Source organism: Peromyscus eremicus, chromosome 1 (genome assembly GCF_949786415.1).
Source record: "Peromyscus eremicus chromosome 1, PerEre_H2_v1, whole genome shotgun sequence".
Lineage (NCBI taxonomy): Eukaryota > Metazoa > Chordata > Mammalia > Rodentia > Cricetidae > Peromyscus > Peromyscus eremicus.
Window position 1 is genome coordinate 82548046 of NC_081416.1, and position 21743 is coordinate 82569788.

The 21743-nt window shown below is 41.9% G+C and overlaps 1 protein-coding gene across 1 annotated transcript; it reads left to right on the plus strand.

Moving 5' to 3' along the window:
• The first annotated feature begins 15608 nt into the window (after positions 1-15608).
• Thumpd1 (THUMP domain containing 1) lies at positions 15609-21733 on the plus strand. The gene is made up of 4 exons (XM_059268000.1): positions 15609-16042; positions 17224-17398; positions 18481-18729; positions 19648-21733. Exons 1-4 carry the CDS (start codon positions 15812-15814, stop codon positions 20052-20054), a joined length of 1062 nt encoding a protein of 353 aa, XP_059123983.1. The 5' UTR covers positions 15609-15811; the 3' UTR covers positions 20055-21733.
• Positions 21734-21743: the final 10 nt, after the last annotated feature.

Below are 21743 nucleotides of genomic sequence, written 5' to 3' on the forward strand. Positions count from 1 at the left end.
ATGTTTCACAGCACCAGTCCATTCACTGCTGGAGAAACTGACACATCCCCCACTTTACCCAAACTCTACCTACCTACCCCCCTCCTCCAGGGCCACAAATCTAAGACCAAATTCCTCCTATTTACCCTCCTTATCCTCCCTTCCCCCCATTACTCCCCCCTATCTCCCTATGCTTCAGCCTACACACTAGCCTAATGCCCCAAATCTTCCCCGGTTTCTTCTTATACTCGATCTTCTTCTTCTCAGTCAGTGCCAGATACTAGAAAAAAAGGCTGAGGAGGATCCCCAAACTCCCCTACAGGAATTGGTGAAAATGGCTCCTGAAGTTTTTAATGCTCTAGAATGACAGCCGAGTTAACTGACAGACAAGGCTGCAACAGAATACGCTTCAAGCCCAAGCCTTAGCAGCTGCTCTGAGGCCACCAGGGTCCCCACAAGGGGTACAAGGGAAGTCGGCCATGAGGCTCCATCCTGCTGGAGCTCAGCCCAAGTCAACTCTGCCAAAAACTGGCTTTAAATGTGACAAGCAGGGCAACTGGTCACAGTATTGCCCTGATCTCCAGCCGCCCAAGAGGCTGTGCCCTGTCTGCTGATAGCCTGGGCACTGGAAATTGGAATGTCCCCTTGCAGGCTCGTCCTCTATGCCATGCCATGGAGGTCCAGCCTCACCAACTCTGGCAACTGAGAACTCCTAAGCCTGGTGGAGAAATGACGTGGCCTAGACCTACTGACTCCCACTGCCCTCTCCAAGCCTAGGGTGATGCTGCAGGTAACAGGTAAGTCCATTGACTTTCTTTGGACATGGGAGCTACCTGTTCTGTTTTGACATCTCACTCAAGTCCTACAGTTCCCTTACCAATTTCTGTCATGGGGTGGATGGGATCCCTTCCTTCCCACTGAAGACCCTGACACTTCCCTGCATTCTTGCAGGGCGATTCTTCTCACACTCTTTTTCTGGTCATACCTGCTTGCCCTGCACCTCTGCTTGGTCACAGTGTTCTCAGCCTTTTTGAGGCCACACTCACCTCAGCCCCCACACTCTCCTGAGTATTTCACAGGTCCATTCACAGGGGCCCTGCAGATATGTCAACCTCTGTGTTCTTGTATAATATTAAAAGGACCAGCCTTAATAATATTCTTCCCAGGGGCTCAGAAGAGAAACTACAAATGGCGAGAATTATTTTTGGGAAAAGAATCTAAGTATACCAAGCTCTTTGTCTGTCTACTTTATTCCTTTGGGATAAAATCCTATCTACACAGCTTCAGTTCTGTTCTTGTGCCTAGCTCCTTTCTTGCCTGATTTCTCTCTATATTTATCTACTGTTCCCTCTAAGTTCTATCTTAATTCTCTTGTCTTAATTCTGCCTCATCTAGGTCCTTCTCATCTAGTTCTTACCCAGCTAGTACTCCCCCATCTGACTCTTCCTCATCTTCCATCTTGTCCACATGTTCTCTCTGGTCAAAATCCTCCTTATCCTTCTCGGTTCTCCATCCTCAAGTTCTCCACTCCCCTCTTCCTCGCCATCTCCTTATCCCTCTAAGTCCTTCTCTGAAAATAAAACTGCCTTTTTATCCCTTTTATCCTTCTCTCCAAGCTATCTCTGCTCCTGCTGTTTCTGGCAAGTGTGCTCTGTCACTGGACAACTTGGCTAGGCAACTTCCATCACAGAGAGATGTACCTATAAGTTGGAACCCTTTAGTTCTGAGTTAATTGTTAAGGATGGATCTAAAACTAGAGATAAGACTTTGGAAAGGAGAAAGTTAAGCTTAATTAGCACATCTGCCAAGCCTTCTCAAATAGGTAGTCTAATCACTTAAGTCTATTCTTAGAGAGTACAGAGGTATCTCTGATAAAGTACTTTCCTCCATCTGGGGATGGACCTGGCCAAATGCTGCCAATGACGATAATTACAGGGAGGCTTGAACTGGGGTTCTGGCTGTGCATAGCTGTCAGTGCATAAGGTTATCTAAATATTCCTAGAAGTGGTTAGGTAAGGAGTTAGAGGTCTATAAAGTTAGTAAGGCTGTAAGAAAAGAGGGTCCGAGCTAAATTGTGTGAAGCTATTACTTAAGGTCCACCTGACCTAGGTAGTGTCTCCATTCAGAATTTACCTTAATTCAGGAGACTTATTATGTGGTGTTTTGGACTGTTATTCCTGTTAGTCCTTGAATATGGCTAAGGGAGATATCTGATTCCAGTACTAAAAGGAGAAGAAACAGATGGGCCTGAGGGAAGGCCCTTGGCGGCTTTGAAGGGGCAGGTTTAGGGAAAGAGAGGGGAGAGGAATTGAGATGCTGCCTGAGGTTGTTCTCCAAATACCTGTGATATAGATATGATAGGATGAAAGGGGAGATTAATGAACCTACTTTTAAAGAGTAACAACTTGTTTAAAATGTTTTATATTGCTATAGATTTTAGTTTATTGATACAAGTTTAAACTCAATTTTGTTATACTTTATATATATTTCTATTCTTGTTTGAGGTATTATGTTTATGTAACGCATTTAAAATTGTAATGGATAATTAAAAAATAGACTAATAATTAGTCATCTATGATAATCACATTTGTAGCCATGTTAATTAAGTCTTCTAGGTATACACAGATATATTTCAGATAGATAGGTAGTCTTCAAACACTTCAAAGACCTACAAAATATGGCATTTAAAATGTTTTAAAAATTTAGATGTTCTGGACAGTGAGACATGTCTGCTCCTGACAGCGCTGGATTTTTCCATGGGTCTTGCATGTCCAGTCAATAAAGCAGTCCAGGCAAGAACAGTTTCTTGCCTGAATGGCTATCTTTGCCAAGGTGAAGATAAACTCCATATGGAGTGTCTTCGATGCCCATCCTCCTCTCCGAAGTAAATCCAAATGTGATTATCATAGATAATTAAGTTGTAAGACCCTGTTGTGGGACATCTGTGGTTTGAATGTGTCTCCCTTTCCCTCTGCCACAAATTCATGTATTGCAAATTTAACCACCAAGTTCATATGTTGATGGTGTTTAGAGGTAGGACCTTTAAGAGGTAATTAGGATTAGATGAGGTGGTGAGGATATGGGCCTTCCCATGATGTTATTAGTGGTTTTACAAGCAGAGGAAAGGAGACATGAGCTTGCATGTCTACTTGTGGCATGCTGTCCACCATGTTGTAATGCAAGAGGAAAGCCCTCACCAGAGGCCAGCTCCCACTCTCTAGAACCATGAGCTTCATAAATCTAATCTTTCTGACTTATATGGACTCAAGTGTTCCATTATTACAGAGGACATGTGTGGGGGTCCCTGCAAATACTATGGTCAGCAGAGAAATAAACCATGAGAAGCAAGAAGTAAATCAGGTTTGACATGACTTAGTAAGCCAGGCTGGTTTAAACTTCTGGAGTTTGACCACCAGGCAGTTTACATTAGACATATTTAAGCAAAGTATAATTTTGGAAAAATTTCTCTGGTAACAATTATTCCAGTCCTACGTGTACAATAAAGCTTAATGTGTGACTACATCGAAACTCTTTTGCAAAGTACATGTAACATCTACCATGAAGATAGGTTCTATAGCTTAAGGGACTAGGATCTGGTGTGGCCTCTGACCAAGACAGAATAGAGGTTAGCAGCCTATAAAGTACATGTAACATCTCCCCTAAGGATGTGTTCTGTTGACTTAAGAGCAGTGCTCTAGATAAAGGTCTAGGGAGGAAGAATTTGAGATAAACATAGTAGTCTGGGGGATTCAGGTGTGGCCTGATCCAACAGAATAACAAAAGATCACCAGATTTTTAAACTATGTCCACTTCAGGCCTTCTAGGTGGAAAATTGGTGTAAATCTCTTCTATTGAGGAGTGAAGCTTGTGTGTTTAACATTTCTGGTTTCTCTAGTGCTTATCTGTGAGCACAAGGACCTTGTGCCCTTCTACATCTCCCTATTTTTTTAAAAGAAAAAATAGTGACTGTAACAGAAGCCATGACTGAATGAATCACCTCTATGGGTAGTTGCAGGGAACTATGAGGTTGTCCTGGCCTAGCTGCCCTGAGAGGAATGTATTGGAAGTTTTTCAGATTAGAGTCCTTGGCTCCTTGGCACTGTGTGCCTTCCCGTTCAAGAGAAACTGGCACATTCCTCAGGCAGTGAAGCATTGAGGCTGCTTTGTGTTTCTTTGTATGTCCCTCAGAAGTCAAGGAAGCATGGGAGCTTGACAGGACGATTGGTCTTAGGCATTAATGTCCCCTATGTAGCTTGCAGATTTCATTGTATCCTGGCAAGACAGCTATATTAATCCTGGCAACCTGGCAATTGACATTATATTGTGTTTCTGATAAAAGTATAAAAAGTCTGATTCCTCTCAATGTTGGTTAAGCGTCAGCGCTCCCGGCTGGCTGCCGCCCCCGGCAGACACATCCACGGATTAGAGCACTAGATGTTGCGGTGGCGGAAGAATCACAAGCCATGGTTACCTTTCTAGAGCTTTATTGGCGCGGGGGCGGGGGGGGGGGAGAGAGAGAGAGAGAGAGAGAGAGAGAGAGAGAGAGAGAGAGAGAGAGACTGTGTGGAGGGGGAGAATACGGAAGGAGAGAGTGCGGAAAGAGAGGGCACAGAGAGGGCATACCTGCTTTTTAGGCTGGGATGCCGTCACAGGCTGGTGACGTAATTAAGGACATAATCATTACACTCAATAATAAGCTTAAGTTTTGATGTGGGTCCTCCAACTGACTTGGGTTCATTCCTCAAAGCCATATCAGGTGACCTTGGCCTGGTAAGTAAGTGTGGGTGCTTACAGGTAGTCTAATTAATATAACCAAGCACAAGAGAATTATAAGAATAAGTAACAAGGGACCAAGGAAAGGGGAAAGTCATCTTAAATATGATGGCCATTTAAAGGTTATTTGAGAGATTTTTGTCTATCTCTTTATATAAATCATTAATTTGACCATCAATAGTATGAGAAAAATCTGACACATCAAAGCACACATACCAGGAAATTGTTGGCAATCAAAATTATGCTTGAGCAACAAATAATCTATAGTAGCTCTGTGCTGTAAAACTGTGCTCTTCAATTCATCCATCTCTCTCTCTTTTTTTAAAAGATTTATTATGTATACAGTGTTCTGCCTACATGTATCCCTGCAGGCCAGAAGAGGGCGCCAGATCTCATTACAGATGGTTGTGAACTACCATGTAGCTGCTGGGAATTGAACTCAGGACCTCTGGAAGAACGACCAGTGTTCTTAACCTCTGACCCATCTCTCCAGCCCTCATCCATTTCTTGATTATTTTCTGCTAATATTTTGCTGTAATATTAGTAGTTTTACTAACCATACAGGCCATTTTTGAGAACTTTTTTTGTAATCCTGTAAACATTCCTGGGACTGGCAATAAAAGAGCCATTGTGGCTGCAACCATTACAGGATCCAGTAGATGTAAAGAGTCACCACAATTTTCAGAGAGAGCTCTCTTAACTCTGTCGATTTACTGAGCAAAATTGGTGTAATATGGTCTGTGCTGCACAAATCTTTATAACTGCGGGAAGGGCATTGTAAGTAGCATTTCCACACACAAACAAAGGTCCATCCCAAAGGCATGTTTACCAGATGGAAGGGTGTGGTTAGAGGTAGAACTGCAATAAGTATGGATATAAATACCTTTAAAGTATAAGCAATGTGATAGAGAAATGCCATGGAAGGGAATATCAGGGAAAGCCCCATGAGTATGGATGTAGGTGGATTTTATTTTGTTCTCTGTTATTTGTGCCCAGTGAATATGAGTAACTCCTACATCGCATAAATTTCTTTTTAAGAGCCCAGGAATACACATGACTCCTCTGATACAAAAAGATTGTTCTTATTGACTGCTATGCGTCAAATGAAGGCAGAGGTTATTTTCTAGACTATTGGCAATAGGTAGCACTATTTTAGGTACAATAATATCAACTTTAGTAATCAATGCATCAGGTATTCCCCTTTTAACTTTCATACAATTATAATTTGTACTATCAAAATTTTCTAAAGAGTAGTTAATTATGCTAAAATCTGTATTCTTGCAATTGGACCGATCAGTTAGATTAGTCCAAAGAAAATATCCCTCATTAATGTGACTAAATAATTGTGTACCATCTTTTATCCAGACAACTGGTATTAAAGGATAAAAATAATTCTTAGCATGGCAAAACAACATTGTACTTCCTCCTATTACAATTGTGTCTTTTATGCCCCCTGACCAAAAAAAAAATTGGATTCCCTATTGACAAGCTGATAATTAATATGAAATACAGTTAGTAAACATAACAGCATCATTTTTGGTTCAGTAGAATAATGTTCTTGTTGTTTCCCAAAGTCTCAGTTTGGTGAGTTAAAGTTTTGATGTCTTCCCAAGTTATCAGCTTACTCTTCCTATTGGGACATCTCCTTTCAATGGATTTGCTATCTATCTCATTGGCCTGGTGGTCTCTGGGAAACTGTCCTGTCCAGATTCATCAAATCAGGAGCTATCTGGGATTTTATTTTCTGGAAAGACATAAGCATAACCTTGCTTCAGTGTTAGAGGAACAGCAAGCCCTTTCCATTGATTAGTTTCTAGATTTTTTTAGTTTAACATATACTATAGGCTTTGTCTCCTTTAGGGCAAAATGCTTTGGGGCAGCAAAAACAGCATTATCTTTTAAAGTGAAAAAATTAAAAAAATTTAAAGTTAGCATAGCTAAATATAGCATACTATGTTTATATATAGTTTAAAAATGATATAAACCTGTGTGTGTTTACTTGGGTCTGAGCAGCTGCGGAACTACAGGGCTGCGGGTGCCAGGCGGGACCAGGAAAACTTTCAGCTACAAATGGCATCCAACAGCTCGAGTTTCCACCTAAAATCTGAGACTACTTAATAAGCGATTCTAAACAAAGCCAAAAACAGGTTCCTGCTTCATGTCTCATGCGGGCGGCTTGAGTGCAAGATGGCAGATTCAGGCCATGTTACACAATGGCATCTCCAAGTCGCACAGCACACTGTGTGACAGATATAGCTTTCATATTAATTAAAAAAAGAGGTTTCTGGGCTACACACTGCTTTAATGGAGGCCTAGACCCACTGTTTCCGAGAGCAGATGGTCCACATGGCCCAGAGCTGGAGGTGAATTACCTCTACCATGTTGAAAAGCTAAAATGAGTGGAATCAGGAGCCAAGGCTGCTGCTTCAGTTCCAAGAACACAGTTTAGCAGGTTAAAAATCTCTCCTGGTCAGAGAAGGATTATAGATTCACAACAAGGCAGATTCAGATGGAATAAGACGTTAAATGGTTTACAATGTGTGTAAAAATGTATGTAGGCTTGGAAAAGAGAAGAAAATAAATATAGGCAGTTAAATAAAGAAATAGTTTTAAAAATAAAGTCTTTAAAGAGACAGTAAAAGTAATATAAAAAATAAGGCACGTAAAGATGGAAATCACACAGAGAGTCTGGATTATATTGTCTTTGGGATTGTTAACTGCAGAGAGACATTTGATTGTAAAAGCTGCTGAGTTAAATCAATATGTATATTTTGAAGATATCTTGATTTCAAAAATCTATGTCTAAGGATCTGTTGCTTTGGAAAAGAGGTTCTGCTTTTGTTTCCACAGAAGATGAGAACCTATGGATTGCTTCCAGGCTAATATGGTTTGACCAGCCAGACCCCTTGAAAAGTCTCCAATGACACCATGGCGCAGATCATCCAACATCCAAAATCAACTTCAAGGCAACTGGCTCAGAGAATACAGCCTTACAGACTATTCCAGTCAGGACTTGACCATAATCCTAGAATTTTCTTTGTGTCCCCATAAGATTACAAGCACCCTCTATCAGCAAGAAGTAGCCTAGAAAACTATGCCCACATTCCCCAAAAGTGGATTATGGATGTTTGTCTTTGTTTAGGTTGTTGGTTACAAACTGTTATTGGTCATAGTCAATCTCTTTCTAAAAGAAGAAAGGAGGATATGATATAGAAATATAGGATATAGATATGATAGGATAAAAAGGTAGATTATTGAATCTACTTTTAAAGAACAACAACTTGCTTAAAATATTTTACATTGCTATGAATTTTAGTTCATTGATACAATTTTAAAGTTAATTTTGTTATATTGTATGTATATTTCTACTCTTGTTTAAGGTATTATGTTTGTGCAGCTCATTTAAATTGTAATGGATAATTAAGAAATACAGATTAATAATTAGTCTTCTATGATAGTCAAATTTATAGTCATATTAAGTTTTCTAGGTATACATAGATATAATTCAATTAGGTAGGTAATATTCAAACACTTCAAAGATCTACAGAATATGGCATTTAAAATATTTTAAAAACTTAGACTTTCTGGACAATGAAACACATCTGCTCCTGGCAGCACCAATTACTTCAAAGAGAAAGATGGGCATCGAAGACACTCCATAGGGAGTTTATCTTCTTCTTGGCAAAAATAGCCATTTGGGCAAGAAACTGTTCTTGCCTGGACTGCTTGACAAAATGTTGTATCGACTGGACATGCGGAACCAACAGGAAGGTGACCACTGAACTTTGCAAGGCACAATGATCTCTTAGGTTCCTGCTTTGCAGAGGAAACTGCCAGACATTCTACAGGACACAGAGAGAAGTGAGTGAGAGACTCTAGGCATGTGGGCTGAATTTGGATGCCCCAATGTTGCAGAGGAACTTTGGATGACTATCCAGGCAGACAGCTGTCTCTGTCATTCTAGATTTTTGGAAGTTGCTTAAAATGCTCTTCCTGTTTACTTAGATAATATTGTATCCTTCTGAGGTCTTTGATGTAGCTGAAGACTAGTTATAATTATGGTTTTCCTTGGTTATGATAAAAGATAGATAAGGTAGATATGAAACCTTAGACTCACAAATATATGATAGATAGGATATCTTCTTTAATTTTGCCAAATACAAATAGACTAGATATTGTAACTATATTGTAACTATAATTCTTGCTTGATAACTGTTTTGTTATATGTAATTTTACTATGTTGAGGTTAAAATCTTCCTTTTGAATAGAAAGAAAAGGGGGGAAATGATGTGTGATGTCAGTCTGTATGCTGTGAATATGTGTTGCTCTGATTGGTTGATAAATAAAGCTGTTTGGCCAATGGTGAGGCAGAATGGGGTTAGGTGGGACATTCTAACTAGAGAGGAGGAAGGAGAAAGGCAGAGTAGAGGAGGCGCTGCCAGCCGCTGCCATGAGAAGCAAGATGTAAAGATACTGGTAAGCCACAAGCTACATGGCAAAATATAGATTTATAGAAATGGGTTAATTTAAGATATAAGAGCTAGTTAGCAAGATGCCTGCCATGGCCATAATTTAAAAATAATATAAGCCTGTGTAGGTTTACTTGGGTTTGAGCGGCTGCAGGACCAGGAAAACTTTCAGCTACAGGTATATATATACTTCTCTTTTTATTATAAAAATTTGCCAATAAGTATTTGATGGTGTTCCTAATAGCTTGGTCCCATGAATAGTAAGGGATTTTAGTAATATAAATGTTAGTTGCAAGGGGTCCTAGAAAGGATGTGAATAAAGAGGTATTTGACAAAGTCAAGTTCCATTTATGGAACAATGGTATTGTCCTAGAGCCGCCAAAACCTCATGCCATACCTGGAGCTGTGCTAGTTAGGAAGAGGAATTGTGCACACCTGTAGTGAATTTTGAGCTCAGATCTCTACAGACTTGACAGTAGAGGATGTCCCAGACACAGAAAGTCATAGTTCCAGATGTCAAGCTGATGTCTATTCCTACTAATTGTGCATTAGAAGCTTGGAATGATATATAAAATAATGCCTTTATACTATTGTATAAAATGAGGACATGACCACTCCAAGGTATGGTTGAGGAGTAGGTTTTTATTGTAGAGTTGAGAGAGAGCACCGCCAGAGGCATCTGAAAGAGTTCAGAGAAGGGAGAGAAAGCAGTACCTTGAACATGACCAGTAAACTGAACTAGGACTTGAGAGGAGAGAGAAAAGGCAGAGCAAGAGAGGAGGAGGAGGAGGAGGAGGAGGAGGAGGAGGAGGAGGAGGAGAGAGAGAGAGAGAATGAGACCAAGAGAGAGGGGCAAGAGAGCAAAAGCCAAGACAGCAAAGAGGGTGTGTGGCTGAATGGAAGGATTATGTAGGAATGAGAAGCTGAGGGAAGGGAAGCTGATGGGCTGAAGAAGTTTAGGGTGGGGGCGGGGTGAGAAGAGCTGAGAAGGGGATACCAGCATGGACTCTATAACAGACACTTTTGATACTGAGTGTAGCAGGCTTTTTTAGGCCACCAACCAGCTTCCAAATCATGACACCGGGAGTTATTATTAATTATGACTGCTTGACCTTAGCTTATGCTTGTCTCATTAGCTTTTACAACTTTAATTAATCTGTTTCTCCATGTACATTTTGCCTCAGGGCTTTTTACCTTTCTTTCATTCTGTATGTCCTACTCTGTGTCTGTCTGTCTGGCTGCCCTGGGCATTTCCCTCTTTTTCTCCTCCATTCTCTCTTCCCTCATGCCTAGAGTCCTCCTCCTATTTATTCTCTCTGCCTGCCAGCCCCGCCTATCCCTCTACTGTCTAGCTATTGGCCATTTAGGTTTTTATTAGACCAATCAGGTGTCTTAGTCAGGCAAGGTAAAACAGATACAACACATCTTTACATAGTTAAACAAATTCAGAATAAACAAATTTAACACACTTACATAGTTAAAGTAATATTCCATAACAACTGAGAGAGCCTGGAGGCCAGCATGCACTTTGGAATGCTAGTAGGCACCAAAGTTAACTATTTGTCCCATTTCTTTTGGACCTGACAACTGTGTAAAATAATGCTTTTAATAGAGGATAGGGTTTCATGAGCCCCTAATTTCCTCCCTTGCCAGAGTCTGATCATTTATCAGGCCAAGAACAAGCATAAAACTAAACGAAAAACAAACAAAACCTACTTAATTAACAATGGCTATTAACTTTTAAGGATTTAAACTTAAAAATTTAAATTTAACAAGAGTTGAATTCAAGTTACATATATAGTATGCTGTAGTAGGTAAGAGTATATAAAATATATGCTACTTTTCCGTTTGAAGAGCCACATGTAAAAGCGCTCAATGCAATCTCTGTAGGAATTTTAGGCAATACCAATGGGGTAACTTCAAAACAATCTTAAGAAGGGTTTTTTTTGCATAATAATTATCTATAAAAACTGAGTAGTGGGGCTGGAGAGATGGCTCAGAGGTTAAGAACACCACCGACTGCTCTTCCAGAGGTCCTGAGTTCAATTCCCAGCAACCACATGGTGGCTCACAACCATCTGTAATGAGATCTGGAGCCCTCTTCTGTATACATAATAAATAAATAAATCTTAAAAAAAAAACTGAGTAGCATGCTAATACAATCTGCCAGTTATTATCAGTGTGGAGCATATAATCAACCTGCTTTTATTTAGTGGCACAATGATTTCCATAGGCTCTTTAACAGTAAGTTAAGACATGTTTTCCCCAACATTTTTTTTAGCCTATAATTTCTTGTAAATAAGGAGTTACAGATTATGGACACGCATAAATTTTTGTAATACTATCATCTTGGTAACATATTATTCCAGTAGGAGATGAAGAGAAAGGAAGGATAAGTAATTGATAAAAGAAGTAAGGGATTAATTCTATGAGCTACTGCTTTAGCAGCAGCATTATTTAATAAGCCAATATCTCATTATCCTTTTTCAGGTGATATATTTCTTGTACAATTTAACTGAGAGTCTCCAGAAAGCAAGTTAAAGAGAGGAGCCACATCCTAAGTAGTGATAGGCAAATCAGGATGTACCCAATTGACATGCCCAAAATTTTAAGTTTTGTTCTTTTAGTTTATTTAGCATGAAAATTAAACATTAATTTAAATATTGATTAGACTAGCAGTAGAAGAGAATTTCATATAATAATCCATATAATGAATGAGCAATACCACAGGAAATTAACCAGCTTAGGTGTTTTATGTCCTAGTTGTAATTGTTTCTGTATTAGAAACCATGCTTGTTTTTATTTTTGCTCTCATGACTATTGATCAATCTATATTGACTGCCGAGGACAATTTTAAGAGCCATGCCATATTGCCTGCCTGAGTTAAGTTTCTGTTGTCCAGTATTGAGCCACTAACCAGAAACTTTTGACATGCCTGGACAAGTCTTGATTTATTAGAAAATAACATTTCCTTATGCAGCTTGATCAGAATACTGTCTTGCTGTCAATTCTTTGTGTCTCTTGTTCCTTTCATTCGCCATTCCCCCTTCTAGGGTCTCTGCTGAAGATCCCGCTGGCCGGGACAATTGACTAATTTCTAGTGTGAGGAAAAACAAAAAAAACTAAGTTCTGGGGTAGCTGAGACCTAGCTCAAGCTGCTTTCAGCGGAGCCCCGTTTGCCGTTCGTTGGAACTTAGGTAGGTGTTGCATCAGACATGCCCCCAGCTCTGCCAGACCCCGGTGGAAGGGCTACCAGGCGGAGAGCTTTGAGTTCCAGTCAGGTCTCTTGGGAGGGCAAACCTTTAACTCAAGAGAGTTCAGTTGGCCCTCCCTGCCAAGACCTGCCAAGATGTGTCCAGCAGAACATTTTTTCTCTCTCTCCTTTTATTGTAGTTTTAAGTTGTAAATAAAAAGCTTGAGAGTACATTTTCAAGACAGCTTAAATCTGTGTTTTTCCAGATAGAAATCATTATTAGTCCTAAATAAATGTAATTTTAATTAATTAATTAATTAATTATTTTTCCAGAGCTGAGGACTGAACCCAGGGCCTTGCGCTTGATAGGTAAGCGCTCTACCACTGAGCTAAATCCCTAACCCCTAAATGTAATTTTAAAAAGTTCTTGACTAGGTCAGTTTTCTTCTGTTTAAACTTTTGAATTAGACACTAAAATAAGATACAGACAATATTCCCCAGCCTGTTGGTACTCACTTTAGACTTGATGCTCAGTACTTGTAGAGAGCATGAGGCCCTTGTGCTCACAGATAAGCACTAGGAAACCAGGACTGTTATCATACAGGGCTGTCTCTTTGAAGAAAGAGGTGTATGACCTGTTTTCAACGCAGAAGGCTGGGAATGGATGTGGTTAATTAATATCCTGGTGACCTGTGCTGTCTATAGGGCCAGGCCACATCTGACTTCCCCAGACTCTTACTCTTATGTCAGTCACTTTCCCTAGATCTTTATCTTGAGCATCATTTCTCACTCGATAGAACTCATCCTTATGGGATGTCACATGTACTTTACAAACAGAGCAGAGGTGGTTGATAGCTTGGTGACCTCTGCCTTATTTGTATGACCAAAACCACACCAGATCCTCCCCTAAGCCCTTAAGATAACACCTATAGTCAATCTATAGAACTGAGGTCCTGTGTCCTTTGCAAAGAGTTTTGATGTACTCCTGCCTTAAGCTTTATCGTACATACAGGACTGAGTTAATTGTCACCAGGGAACTATTTTTCAAAATTGTACTGTACTTGAATATGCTTAAAATAAGCTTTCTTGGGGTCAGACTCTGAAGTTTGAACCAACACCAGCTAACTAAGCTGTGTTGAACTGGATTTCCTCTTGCCTCACAAAGACTGTTATGGATTGTCGCACTGCTGACTCTGGTGTTTGTAGAGACCACACACGTACTGGACTGGACACACTGCATCTTTCTCTTTTCTTGGACATTCCTGGGCTGTAAGGGTCAGTTTTCCTAGTTCCAACCTCTCAGTCTTATTTTAGTTGCTGTCTGAAAGCTTTTTTTTTAAAAAAAAATATTTAAAATATTTTAAGAGATTTTCTATTCATTTTACATATCAACCACGGATTCCCCTGTCATCCCTCCTCCCACCCCCCAGCTTCCTCCCCTCAACACCCCTCCCCATTCCCACCTCCTTCAAGGCAAGGTCTCCCCTGGGGAGTCAGCAGAACCGGGTACATTCAGTGGAGGCAGGTCCAAGCCCCTTCTTCCTGCACCAAGGCTGAGCAGTGTCTCAGCATAGGCCCCAGGCTCCAAAAAGCTGGCTCATGCACTAAGGACAGGTCCCAGTCTCACTGCCTGGGGCCCCCCTAAACAGTTTAAGCTAAACAGCTGTCTCACTTATCCAGAGGGCCTAGTCCAGTTCCATGGGGGCTCCTTAGCTATTGGTCCACAGTTTATGCGTTTCCACTAGTTTGGCTAGTTGTCTCTGTACTTTTTCCAATCATGGTCTCGATATCGCTTGCTCATATAATCCCTCCTCTCTCTCATGGATCGGACTCCTGGAGCTCCGCTTAGGGCTTGGCCATGGATCTCTGCATCTGCTTCCATCAGTCACTGGATGAGGGTTCTATCATGGCAGTCTGAAAGCTTTATCTCAATCTTTTGTGTGTGTTAGCGCGCACATGTGTGTGCATATGTGTGTGTGTGTGTGGGGTGCATAAGTAAATGAAGGTTAGAAGTCAATGTCAGTGTCTTTCTTTATAGATAGCTCTTGATATTGTTTTTTCTTATTCTTTTAAAAATTCTTTTGGTAGACTTATTTATTTTTTGTAGATGAGTGTTTTGTCTGCATGTATGTATGTGTACCACATGAGTGTCTGGTGCCTTTGGAGTTCAGAAGAGGGAGTCAGTTCTCCTGGAACTTGAGTTATAGATGACTGTAGACCATGTGGATGCTGGGGACTGAACCCAGATTTTCTGCAAGAACAGCAAGTCCTATTTGATCTCTGTCTTTTCAACACTCTTCTTTTTTTTTTTTTTTTTGGTTTTTCGAGACAGGGTCTCTCTGTGTAGCTTTGCGCCTTTCCTGGAACTCACTTGGTAGCCCAGGCTGGCCTCGAACTCACAGAGATCCACCTGGCTCTGCCTCCCGAGTGCTGGGATTAAAGGCGTGCGCCACCACCGCCCGGCTTCAACACTCTTCTAAGCTAAGGTCTAGGGCACCCTGGAGAGTATACTTTGCTTGTACTGAAGCTGAGCCTCTATGGAAGAATTCCTTGATGTGTATGCCATAAGCCCAGTAGAATTTGCTAGAAAATTGGATTCAGGGGTTGGAGAGATAGCTCAACTGTGGGAGCCCACAAAGGTTTCCTAGTGATATCTGAGCTTGCTTTACAAAGCAGGGCTGCATTAGGGGATGGCTTGACCACATACATGATCACCAGGTGTCTGGAATGGTCTGCACTTGGCTGTGCTGGGGGGAGGTCTTTTGCTCCACCCCTTGACATTCCTTTAAGAGCTCTTTAGAATAGAGACAGAAGGGGCTGATGGGTTTGGACCCAGGCCCTTCTGAGGCTATCCTGTGTTTTCTGTCTCCCTCTCCTCTATATTTCTATCTACATATTCCTGGTTTCTCCCTGCTCAAGAGTACCCTGGGTGAATAAGAGGGAGCTGTCTTTGCACATCTGGTGTCCTCTCACGGCACCACCAGGGGAACTTGTATTGAATATGCACATTTGAAAAGACACAAACCCCAAGTGATTCGGTGGACTCCAGTGACTGCTAAGAAACCTTGGCATATTATTAGGACAATAAACTTCAAGTTCGGATGATGGCCCGACCTCCGCACTTTAGACAGTGACTAGCACGATAAACATTAACTTAAAAAAAAAAAAAAAAAAAAAATCAGTTCTTCCTGAGCAAGTTTTAAGTCTATCTAGAGTCCAAATTCTACGTTTGCAGGCTGGCTGGGCCTTGAAGCCCCTGTCACTCCGCGCTTAGGGGCGGGGCAGGCCAAAGCCACCGAAGGAGAGGGGGTGGGATCACTAGGGCAGACTGTCGCACACGTGTGACGCAACTGCCGCGCGCAGATGTAGTCGCCAAGGAACGTGGAGCGGAGACAGCATGGCGGCCCCCGCCCAGCAGTCCCCGCAGCCGGTCGGCGGAAAGCGCAAAGGCAAGGCCCAGTTCTTCCCGGCCAAGCGGGCCCGGCGCTGTGACGCAGGCGGGCCGCGGCAGCTGGAGCCCGGCCTGCAGGGCATCCTCATCACCTGCAACATGAACGAGCGCAAGTGCGTGGAGGAGGCCTACAGCCTGCTTAACGAGTATGGCGACGACATGTACGGGCCCGAAAAGGTACCGGCCTCGGGGAGAGCGAGCCGCCTGCAGGCTTCTTCCGGGGAGCGGAGGCGGCAGTTGCTTCGATGCGCCTGTACGGTGCTTGCATGACCTCGCCTACCTTCCTGCCCCCCACCCCCACCCCCGTGTGGCCGCTAGTGAGGTCACCTGCCTGGTGGGTGTGTACTTATGATGGGCTGGCTCTTTGGGCATTTCTTGACATCACTCATGACAGTGGCTCCCACGTATTGATTACCTCCCGTGGACCAGGTAGTGTGCTGAAGAACTTTCAGAAGCGTACTTCTTGCGACCATGTTACGTTGGTACAAGCTAAAAATCTCTCTGAGGTAGTAGAAGTTTGAGAGGGATGCTCTTTTCTAAGTGCACTTGAAAATACATGTAAGAAAATAAAAACTTGTGAACCCCAAATCTCATTCAATGGCAGTTTGGAAGCCATGATATTATTCGCTTAGACTCCGAACACACCTGCACACCCTCAAGTGTGGAGAAAGATAGTGCAGCGGGCCCCATTATTTGAGAGGAGGGGACAGAATACGAATCTGTAGAGGCTCCTTCAATGTGCACCGTTATTTTTATAACCTGATTGAAACGAAAACCCCTTGGTAGGACAGAGAACTGGACAACAAGCACATGGTCCTGTCTATGTTGCTCTGTGTGAGTTCCTTTTGTTGTTGTTGTTGTGTTCCTTTTGTTTTTGAGGGAAGACTGCTGGCTGCCGCGGGCTGGCCTCAGCTTCCTACATGTAGGGATTACACTGAACCTGGCTGAAGCAAGTTCTTGATCTCCTTCTGTACCCTGTTTCTTAGTAGAGTAGGAGTAACAGTTTTAGTTGTCTTGTGCATTTGGTTCTAATCTTACCAAAGAGAGAGTATTCTGTCAGCCAGAGTGGTATGCAATGATGGTGTTAAAGTCCACTGGGACATGCTTTATCTGATGAGCACATTGCCTGCCTGCCTCTGTCAAGATATTTCTGAAACCATTTTCAGAAGACACATGCCACACTCAAGGAATTCATTTTGTAATCTACGTTTTGGAAGTGGTGGATTTTAATCTCCTAATAAAAACGTTGGTAGTTACCACTGAGACCTCTGCCATTGGGGGTTTCACATAAATAGTTAATTACAGGGTTGGAACATGAGCTGTTGTGTCATTTTTACTTATTGGTTTTATGTAAACAGTTTATAGACAAGGACCAGCAGCCCTCTGGAAGTGAGGGAGAAGATGATGATGTGGAGGCTGCCTTGAAGAAAGAAGTTGGTGACATTAAGGCTTCTACAGAGATGAGGATGAGAAGATTCCAGTCAATGGAGAGCGGAGCAAATAATGTAGTCTTCATCAGGACCCTTGGGATAGGTGTGTCTAAATAACACCCCTGAGATCACTGATCCCACAGTATGTGGGCATCTCTGTCTTAGCAGATACTGCTTCATGGTATGGCTGTCAGTCTCTCCATGGTAACATCCCCCATATCCTATCAGCTGTAGATCAGTGCCCAGATGTTTCTGAAACCATTTTCAGATGGCATATACCACACTCGGGGAGTTTGTTTCTTACTCCACATTTTGGAAGTGTGTTATTGTAGTCTCCTAATAATGTGAAGAGGTGGAAGGTGGTGAGGATAGTATTGGCTTAAAAGTAGGGACCTAAGCCGGGCGGTGGTGGCGCACGCCTTTAATCCCAGCACCCGGGAGGCAGAGCCAGGCGGATCTCTGTGAGTTCAAGGCCAGCCTGGGCTACCAAGTGAGTTCCAGGAAAGGCGCAAAGCTACACAGAGAAACTTTGTCTCAAAAAACCAAAAAAAAAAAAAAAAAAAAAAAAAAGAGTAGGGACCTAGCTGTATACATCCTTCCTTGGTATGTAGTGTAAGGTAGAATGAAAGTATGTATTCTGTCTCCGAAGAGCTATCTAGTACCACGCTTAGTTTCCACTTAGGAATGGAGGGCTTGATCCAATTAGTTAAAGAGAAAATAGAGTTCCTTTGACTCTCAAATCTGATCACTAATTCAAAAACATTAACACTGACATCAGGCAGATGTGTGTAGTTGAGAAGTAGCCATGATTCAATGTGTCATGGTGCTGTGCTACATGGTGCTGGGATTCTTTCCCAGCTGAGAGCTGGACTTCTGCACGAAGTAACTAGTGGATTGAGTAAGTCTTCAAGTGATGTACAGATTTTGTTTTTGTAAAAGTGTGCTGTATGATGCTTGTTTTTCTAATTTGTATTACAAGAAAACAACAGTGAGGTATTGTGACTTATTTAAGTTAGGACATCCCCAAAGCATTGGTCCTGGAGACTACCGACATTTATATATAGCAAAAGCAGTACAGATGATGAGAAGTTGAAATGCTAGCTGTGTGATAGACACTAGAGAAATACAAGTTGGTACAAAACTTGATTTTTCCCTGTGTCACTTCATCTTTTCTTTTTCTCTTAGAACCTGAGAAATTAGTGCATCACATTCTCCAGGATATGTACAAAACCAAGAAAAAGAAGACACGTGTTATTCTGCGAATGTTGCCCATCTCAGGCACCTGCAAAGCTTTCTTAGAAGATATGAAAAAATATGCAGAAACATTTTTGGAGCCCTGGTTTAAAGCCCCAAACAAAGGGACATTTCAGATTGTCTACAAATCTCGAAATAACAGCCATATGACTAGAGAAGAAGTTATTAAAGAGTTGGCAGGTGGGTTCTCTTAGTGATTTTATAGCTGTGAGGCAGAGTTTCTGGTAGAAAGCCTTTACAACTCAAAATCGGTCATTTGGGAAAGTTGTCTGCCCTTACCCATGAGTGATTGGTCATTAGAGCCCCTAGGAATACCAGAACCTGTGAGTGTTCAGGTAAGTCTTATATAAACTGGCTGCTTTGGTGTAGTATTTGCATATAACCTGCACATATTTTCTTGTATATTTTATATCGTTTTTGGATTACTTAGAATACTAAGTCTGATGGGACTTCTATGAAAATCATTAATTTGTCTTGTGGAGGGATAATGACAACTAAAAACAGTCTGTTCATGTTAAGTACAGATGTTATTTTCTTCCTTAAGTATTTTGATTCACGCTTAATTATGCTTATGCACATGAGTGCAGTGCCCACAGAGGCCAGAAGAGGCTGTCATAGCCTGTTGAGCTGGAGTTAACAGGTGATTGTCTAGCCTACCAGCGGGAGTGCCAGGAACAGATGGGTCTTGTGCAAGAGCAGTACATGTGCATAGCAGCTGAGTCATCTCCACTCACCACTGCTCTCCTGTTAAATGTCCCAAGGTTTCATTTGTATTTAGTTATTAAAAGCACTGATGGATCCGTGCACTCATGCCCTTGATCCCACAGTTGAGCGGTAGAGGCAGGTGGAGCTCTATGAGGTCAAGGCCACCCTGGTCTACACAGTGAGTTCCAGGCCAGCAAGGGCTACATAGAGACCCCATCTGGAAAATAAATAAAACAAAAGTATTAATGGAATTTGATTGATGGCCACATAGAATAACAAATTCTTATAAACCCTGTTTTAACAAATCCCAGATAGTAAGGGATGAAAGCCTGTTTGACTCCATCAGGTATCATATCTTTCCTTCTTAGTCCATTTTCCTATTTTTTGTTACAGGAATCGTGGGCAGCCTCAATTCAGAAAATAAAGTGGATCTCACTAATCCAGAGTACACAGTGGTAGTCGAAATCATCAAAGCTGTGTGTTGCCTGAGTGTTGTGAAAGATTATGTACTATTCAGAAAATACAACCTCCAAGAGGTAGTGAAGAGTGGAAAAGACTCACAGCCTCACCCAAAGCTGGGAAATGGCAAAGAAGCAAAATTGGAACCTGATGGCAAGTTGAATCAAAGTGATCCTGCAGAAGGGAAAAATAACCAGCAGGTGGCACCAGAGAGCAGCGAGGAGCCGGGGCCGAGAAATCCAAGGTCTGAAACCCCAGCAGGAAGTGAGGAAGAAGCTAAACCTGAACTTGAAAGTCAAGTCTCAGAAGGACCCACACCAAATGAAAATGAGCTCTCATAGGTCATTCTCTGGGGAGGTGGGTCTCAGCTGGGGTTCTGCAACAAGCTTTGGGGTTCCTTGTAAAATTGTGATAATATATTTTGGCTCTTGTGTGCTGCTTAATGCTGATCTCACAATTGCTGTTGACAGTTTTGTTAGAGCCCTTCCAGCCCTTCCAGACCCATGCACTGTTGCCTAAGGGAAGGTGGTAGGAGGAAGGCATTGGCCTCTGCCTCCTACTTACTTTCTCTGGTTTCCCTTTAAGCACTGCCAACTGATGTGGAACTGAACAACATCTTAGTGGGAAATCAGCAGGACATTCTCATTCTGAGGAAGTTATGTGCTACATACGGCTCAGCTGTCCCTGCCACTTCACTATACACACAGAGAAGTGGCACTGGGTTATATGGGAATCACTTTGTGATGGCTTCGTACGTTTTGTGTTTTTCTTGTTATGTTTGTTTTAATGTTCAGAGCAAATCTGATGGCCCATTGCTGCAGTTTCTTTAGAGAAGATGTGAGGTAGAAGAGGACTGTTGTAGGTGCAGACCCATGGGTGTTTCTTGTAAGGTTAGGGATGAGGAATCACTCTGCTGAGTCACTTCGTATACTAGTGCATAAACGACCACGAACATCTACTGCCCCAGGGTTTCACTGGACTGCTGTCCAAGCTGTCCTTTCAGTTTGTTGTGCTTTTAGGAATTCCCCACAGGTAGAGATGGTAAAGGGCGGAAGCGACCTGTGAGCATTGCAAAACTGTCCAGGTGGGGACTGCGAAGTGGCTGTAGCATTAGGTTGGGAAAAAGGTTTGTGCTTAATTCTTAAAACAAGTTAGAAAGTAGTATAAATACTATGGTTCCTGGCACAAGTGGCTAAAGAGCCAGTGACGTGAGAATATATTTCTTCTCAGATAGCTAGAGGCTTGCTCGGTAAGCCAGACCAAGAGGATATGGGAGAAGCAGAGAACAGGCAGCACCTTGCTAATGCAGACAGGACTGGAGCATCCTCAGGGGTTTTGACATGTTAACTCAGGTCTGAAACTGAAACCATCTTGAAAGGATATGCATTTAGGAGAAAATCCTGGTGCCTTCTTGAGGCTTGCTCCGAGATAAAGGGACTTTTCTTTTAATAGTGTAGGATGAAGGGCCTGGGGATAAATTACCATTTGCTCAGACACAAAGTTCTGGAGCTTGGCAAAGTTGCTGCCCTTCAGATTTTGATTTGTATTATGGTTTTGATTGTCTTTTTATTTATTTGTGTTTAGTGAAGCCCGAGTGTGAGGGGCTGTTTGCAGGTTGTACAGTGCTGTGTGCTCCTGGAATCTAAGCTCACTTACTTATCTGGCTTTGCTTTCAGATCTGACGCCTTTATTTTCACTAACATTTCAGTGTGTTAGTTTGCAGACGATCCCAGGGTGGGAATTGAGTGGGGTTTTGTTTGTTTGGTTTTTGTTGTTTTAAGCGAAGGCCTTTAAAACAGAAAATAAGAAGCAGAAACCAAACCCCAGTGCTGTGGGCCAGTGTGCCTGCCCTACTCTACAGACAAAGGAGGTAAGCCTGGTACTGTAAGATACGTTTCTCCAAAGCTGAACACAGTTTTCAAACTTTTTTACTTGCATTTTGTTCTTGGTGCAGCTGAACGTTCAGGTTGTTTTCAAAGTTCTGATATTTTAAAAAATAAAAATGAATTTGTTCAATAAAGTTTGATATC

Coding starts and splice junctions, on each gene's coding strand:
- Thumpd1 (XM_059268000.1), top strand. CDS start 15,812: ATGGCGGCCCCCGCCCAGCAGTCCCCGCAGCCGGTCGGCGGAAAGCGC. Junction 16,043..17,223: donor ACATGTACGGGCCCGAAAAG/GTACCGGCCTCG, acceptor TTATGTAAACAG/TTTATAGACAAGGACCAGCA. Junction 18,730..19,647: donor AGTTATTAAAGAGTTGGCAG/GTGGGTTCTCTT, acceptor TTTTTGTTACAG/GAATCGTGGGCAGCCTCAAT.